Here is a 6,879-nt window from a genome sequence, read left to right on the forward strand (position 1 = left end):
TTATCGTGTAGACATTTACATAACCTTTCTGGAAATGTATGATTATCATATGTTTTGCAGGCAAAGTTTTCTTTGAATTAAGGAAAACGGTTGCTAAGTTGTCTTTCTCATGACTCTTTTTGACCCATTTTGGTGCCATCCTCTTGTCTATATAAGTAAGTAATTAATGATCCCCGAAAAATGCCCAGATTCACAACAAAAAAACTTGCATAACTTTTGAACAATTTATCCAATCTGCATGCAGTTTTTTATATTTTTTTCCCAGCTCTTTTACCTGTATTACCTGTATTACCTGTCCTGGGCAACAACGCCATTGCACACCGGACAGGTCCATAAGTCCTCAGTTTCCCCCAGCACCAAAGCCCGCAAGGTATCAATACTGATTGTTCCGTTGGCTGTCTGATTATGGCGACGTCTTTCCTTTCCAGTTAATCGTTCCTTTCTTCCTTCTCCCCTCTCTATCCCCATTTCCCGCATCCTAATGATTGCGTGGTGTTCTGCAGTCTCCTTGTCTTCTTCATTCCCGCAACTTTTTCTCCAGGGTCTTCAACACTTCTCCTTTGTCAAATTTCACCTCACCATCAACCACGACACTGCCTGCCAGCCTATCAGCCTCCTCGTTGCCTTTCACTCCAGAGTGCCCAGGACAGAATATCTACGTGATGGCTCTAAGTGATGAGTGTTGTATTGAGTTCATCCATTCACTCCGAAGAAGCCCTTTCTCAACCCTTCGCAAGATGCTCTGGGAGTCCGTGACAATGATGAGATGAGTTGTTCTTGGTCTCAGCTCTTTTAGCTCTATCTAGTGACATGTATTTTGGTCTAATTAATTGTTTTTAATTTTTTTCGTGAAATCCCCTAAGTAAGATTTTTTTTTTTAAACCATCTCCTTATACGCAACACAATGTCTTGTCGTATGCGACCGTCGCCTGCGATCGGTCTATGTAGTGACCAAGAGTCTCGTCGTGTGCGACCATTGGTCAAAATACCTTGCCCAGGAGTGACGGTCGACACGCCGTGTGTGGTATGGTGTGGTGTTATATATGTGTGTGTGTGTGTGTGTGTGTGTGTGTGTGTGTGTGTGTGTGTGTGTGTGTGTGTGTGCGCGTGATATGTTCTTCTTCAATTCAACCCAATGTAAGTTTTGTGAATATGATTTTGTTGCTTTGTTGTTGTTGTTTTTTAACGGACAGCAGGGGGAGGAGGAAGAAGACTTGCACGGGATTGGCCATATATGAATGAAAAATGTCAGTGGCTCATAAAACTCCCATCTGACGGACTTTGTACTTCCTTGTCCATCTTGACATTAAAACATGCCACTCTCTCTCTCTCTCTCTCTCTCTCTCTCTCTCTCTCTCTCTCTCTCTCTCTCTCTCTCTCTCTCTCTTTCTCTCTCTCTCTCTCTCTCTCTCTCTCTCTCTCTCTCTCTCTCTCTCTCTCTCTCTCTCTCTCTCGTATGTGAATTGCCAGTCGCGCGCGGCTCAGCGTCGGGTCGCGCATCAGGAGACGGTTTGTCGCTTTTGTCGCACGTGACTGAACATTTTGGCGCGATGTGGTCGCACAAAAGAATACACACCTTGAGACTTTCGCGAACGTTGTGTCGCGCATAAGGAGACATAGGCTAAGAGAATGTCTCGCGCACGGTCCTTGTCGCTTAAAAATCAATAAAGTACTCATCAGATTATAAGAAGCCGTCTCCTTGTACGCGACGCGACGTCTAGCCCAGCGCGACAGTCGCCTGCGATCGGCCCATGAAGCGATCGAGACCTCGTTGGGCGCAACAGACTTGGGTTGTGAGCGGTTAAAGAATCACTTACTTTACTTTACTTTTACCTTTATCCGCCGCTTATACCCTTTTGGGTGTCGCGGGAAGAAAGAGACGTCTCTCTGTCGCCAACCGGAGAGCTTGGGTCAGGGGGATGCCGTGGGTGTTTAATGTTTCTCTGACTCCAGCTATCCAGGTCTTTCTCGGTCGCCCTCTAGCCTTGTTGCCATCGAATTTTTTTAGGTATGCACGTTGTGCTGGATGGTGTTTACTCTCTTTCATGTATTTTCTTGGTCCTACTTCCTTTTAAACAGCAATCCGACAGTCCAAGTATTGGTATTCTCCACTTTTTCATGAAAGCAATGAGTTCTGGTTCCTTGTCTTTGAGGCCACACCATTGATCAAAATACCTGGCGAAGGAGTGCCAGTCGACGTAACGTGTGCGTAGTGTGTGATGTGTTCGCGCATAATAATACGGGATGCCTACTACGGATGGGATCGGCCGACTCGTTCGCCTAAAAAGCAAACGTGTTTGTTTTCAGTTCCAGGCGACCGAGTTGGGCGATCGGCCCGATCCAGCCGTAGTGGGCACCCCGTATAACTTAGTACAAGGATACACACCTCGCGACTCGTCGCTAACGACTGCCTTGCGCGACGCGACATTTGGTCGCGCATAAGGAGACACAGACTTACATAAATACAAAATGTACATAGCGTTGTTCGTTAAAAAGTGACAGTTATAGTGAGTACTCTGAATGTTAGGGTTTGCTATGGCCTGCAGAATTATTCATTTCAATTCAGCTATCGTTCAAAGTCTTAGAGATGCTTGGGGCGTTAAACGTCAACATACACACACACACACACACACACACACACACACACACGCACGCACACACACACGCACACACACACACGCACACACACTCACACACACTCACACATACATACACACGCACACACACACGCGCTTGCGCGCGCACGCACTCACACATGATACACTTTCACACACTCATACACACATAGGCAATGGCAAGCACGCACAACATACACATATACACACCTACACAAACACACACACACACACACACACAGACACACACACACACACACACACACACACACACACACACACACACACACACACACAAACTTACAGCTTATAACGTATGTCCATTCTATATTAGCATCAACCGGATTAATAAAAAAAAAAGCAATACCATTCAACTGAAAGTATGTTTGGGTTTTTTTACTTGATCTAAACATAGATAGGAGTGGAATATCAGACAATGCCGTGTGTGTGTGTGTGTGTGTGTGTGTGTGTGTGTGTGTGTGTGTGTGTGTGTGTGTGTGTGTGTGTTTGTGTGTGTGATTGTTCTTGGTACTTCTATTATGACGCAGAATCAGACTTTGATAAAATACACATCCATCCCCGGGTACGCCCCTACAGCCGTGCTCAGTGGGATGTATTTCAAGGCGCTCTTGGACGATTTAAAGCCATGCTCCTCCATAAACTTGTTGACCCTTACAATATCATCGTTCGACTTCGCCAACCACTCCATTTGAATCGCCCGCACATCCACTTGGTCAAAGAATTTGTGAGCACATGACAGCGCTTTAGCTTCGGTTCTCTCGATGTCGATCTTGATAAAGACCTTTTTGGACTTGAGCAAAGGGATCAGGTCGTCGATACAGATGGTGTTTACTGTGACAGTGTGACTGTTGTCCTCCTTCATGCCGTAGCGAGCGAAGTTTGTTTTAGACACGTTCAGGTGTGTCGCTCCGACGTTACCACTAAAGAGAAAAAGACGAATCCATTTACAGGGTGATAAAAAAAAACGCTACAACTTTTTTCTGAATATCTCGCTCAAAAATTGTTTTAGAACGCTGTAATAAGGAACAGCTACAATTCTTTAAAAAGGAATTTGTTTGACAAAAAATCCACGAAGAAGAAACTTATTTTGAAAACTGAAAATGTGTGTGTGTGTGTGTGTGTGTGTGTGTGTGTGTGTGTCTGTGTGTGTGTGTGTGTGTGTGTGTGTGTGTGTGTGTGTGTGTGTGTGTGTGCCGTGGATTATTCTTCGACCGAAAACAACATGAGAGCTCTTTTCAGCACACAAAAACGTGCGTATACAAATTAAGGAGGCGTGAAAATAGTATATATTCACTTTACTAAAGACTTTACATTATCCCGTGTCGTCAATAAGAATAATGGCAACAAATGGCAAGGGTTTAACGCCCTTTTTCAACACTGTAGACGTTGATAAAAGCGGCAGGATCTCCGAATCTAACACTCGTCTTCGACAGGACAGAGCCAGCCAGATAGACAGTGAAAACTTCACAAACATAGCGAGTTTATGAACTCATCGTTGCCCCAGTTTAACACCCAACTATATTTATATACTAACGGCATGCCCTCTAATTTTGTGGGTCTGGCGTGGAACTTGCAACAAACGTTCACACACTTTACCAACTGGCGAGATACGCTATGATATTACAACAGCTTGATTGATGTAGTTGGGTGAGGTTGATTAGACCAAGACTAGATATAGTGTTTTTGACTGAGGTTTTCTTTCAAGGCAGAACGGTTCATATCGGCGTCTTTCATACAGTACCAAAGCAAATACAATAAAAAATGCCCTGCTCTACTTAAAGTGGGCTCACCCTGAGTATAATTGGCAGCTTATACATCATACTATAATAAAAGGTGGGGCCAAAGTTCTGTCCACAAAGGCTATTTTGTGACAATACCAATCGTTTTGGAAAAATACACCTTAATAATAAATTGCATTTACTCAAATGTTAGCCAATTGTCCAGCGTGGGGCTATTTTAGAAACTTGATAAGCGCTGTGTAATTAAATCAGTTTCTGAAATAATTATCACATTACCGTCGAAACCTGCATTTCTGCCCTAATGGGACCAGAAGACGTGTTTTTGACTGACCCACATTGGATTCGCTATGAAATCCATGTTTTACATGCCGACGACCGAGATGTTTTTAGATCTATCGAAACCTATTTGGAAGTGAAGGTGGAAAGTGAAGATACAGATGGCGCATGTATGCCAACAATGTTCTCTACACAGAGGTCCTACAGCAATGAATCAGGTACAAACATTTTTATCTTGTGATTTCCTATCACTATATCACCGTTTGTAGAACGGGTCTGTATCTTGTCTATGAAATGTTTAATTATTGTGTAAGAACAAGTAGGCCTGTTAAGTAATAGAGGCGTTGTTCAAGTTCAAGGACTGCTGGGGTGCGCCGTTAGCTCAGTTGGTATCATGCAGGACTACGGAGTGGATGGCCCTGGTTCGCATCTGAACTTGGGTTGTTTTGTTGCTATTTTTTAGGCTTTCCATCTATTTGGCTCAGTCGTTAAATTGGGAAGTCCGACCTCTTAAATAGTTTTGCAGTGTGGAAGGGGACCACTGGACTGGAACCCCCTCCCTTCCATTTTCACCAGCTGTACCCTCTTTCTCTCTCTCTCTCTATCTCTCTCTCTCTCTCTCTCTCTCTCTCTCTCTCTCTCTCTCTCTCTCTCTGTCTCACTCCCATACAGTTTCTGACCGGATGAAGTTGGCTGTGAGCGAGCGGTGGTCACTGTAGAGGGCGTTGTTGACCAAGGTCACCTGGTCACTCAGTCCACTGACCGCCAGAGAGTTTTGGATCTGATGGACGTTGACGGGCAACATCTCCACGGACAGAACTGTGGCGCCGCTGGCGGCAGCAAACATTGTGTACACCCCGATGTTGGCGCCCATGTCGATGAACTGAAGCTCCCGGTCAGCCTGAGAGGGGATACGGCACAAAATACATGATACAAAAGAGACAAACATAGAAACGCAGGATAGAAATAAGAGGCCCAGGAAGAGAAGCAACAATTACAATGAAAGACACAGACACTGACGGAAGAGAGAATCGGCGTCTGTGGTGAAGCGGTTAGGTGCTTTGCCGTGGCACACACAAGACCCGAGGTCGATTCACGGGTAGGGAAAGAGTTTTTTCCTCGAGCACCTGGGTCTTTCTACCCAGATTGGCCGTGACAGACATGGTCAAAGTCTGCCTTCTAAATAATCTAAAGTATTTCTACGGAGGCGTAACAAATATCTAAAAGGCATACATTTAAAAAGACGTAACAAATTAAAAGCACGCCGAATTGGAATGAGGAAAGACATAATTTCACAGAAAAGAAAGGATGAGACAAGGAGAAAAGTAATGCACAATCATTTTCAAAAAGCGAATGACGCAAAGAAAAACAGAATAGACACAAGAAGCTCACAGAGTAGAAAGAAGAGACTCCAAAACACACAGAACAGAAAGTAAAAAAAATTATACTAATCGCCAGAACAATTTTACAGCAAATAATTCAATGGTAAAAACCCTTCCGATCAAGAAGACAGACAACAGGAATGGATGGGGTACGGGATCGTCAATGTCTGGCCCACACACCCGAAGAAGAAGGAGAAAGAAAAGAAATAGTGGGACTGAGACGCACAGAGGAGAAACAGGAGAAGCGCAAAAACTATAATGGCATGATATAGACACAAGGTAGGCACAAGAAAAAGGAAAAACAACATGTGCGAAAGACGATATAACATTTTTTTTAAATCGGAGGCTGAAATAGTCTTTTACCCATGAACGTAACAGAAATTACGAAAAGTAAGAGAAAAACATAAAAGAAAAAGCTGAAAGACACGCTTTTGGGCAAATTTAACAACGTAAGAGAAATATAGTGAAAATATACCTAACAGAAGCCCAGTCTTTAAAAAAAACGGGGTAGAAAGACAACAGAAGACATGAAGGAAAACGATTGGATTAATCTGAAAGGATAACAAAAACAAGAAATAAAGATGATATGACAAATGAACAGAGAGGGGAAGGAGAAAAGAGCCATTCAGGTATCTCAGAGAAATGCGGAACGATGCAAAGTAACAAACAAACAAAAACAAAAAGAAATACTGACACAATGCCGATCATTGTAAAAATAAAATGAAGGCCGATTTGGCGAAGAAAGACAGAAATAAATGAAATTGAATAAAAAAGGACAGAACAAATTTATGGACGCTCTCTCGTTGATAAAAATCACCTATTGTAACATGTACATTTATATAGTTT

The 6,879-nt window shown here is 43.3% G+C and overlaps 1 protein-coding gene across 1 annotated transcript; it reads right to left on the bottom strand.

The window, feature by feature from the left end:
* Nucleotides 1-3,039: 3,039 nt before the first annotated feature.
* LOC101850738 lies at nucleotides 3,040-5,528 on the bottom strand (the record flags this gene model as incomplete). Its single annotated transcript, XM_013085554.1, is given in 2 exon segments — nucleotides 3,040-3,556; nucleotides 5,332-5,528. Coding segments are annotated over 2 exon segments (588 nt in total), but the record flags the coding sequence as incomplete, so codon positions are not given.
* Between the last annotated feature and the right edge of the window lie 1,351 nt (nucleotides 5,529-6,879).

Source organism: Aplysia californica, unplaced genomic scaffold, assembly GCF_000002075.1.
Source record: "Aplysia californica isolate F4 #8 unplaced genomic scaffold, AplCal3.0 scaffold00386, whole genome shotgun sequence".
NCBI lineage: Eukaryota > Metazoa > Mollusca > Gastropoda > Aplysiida > Aplysiidae > Aplysia > Aplysia californica.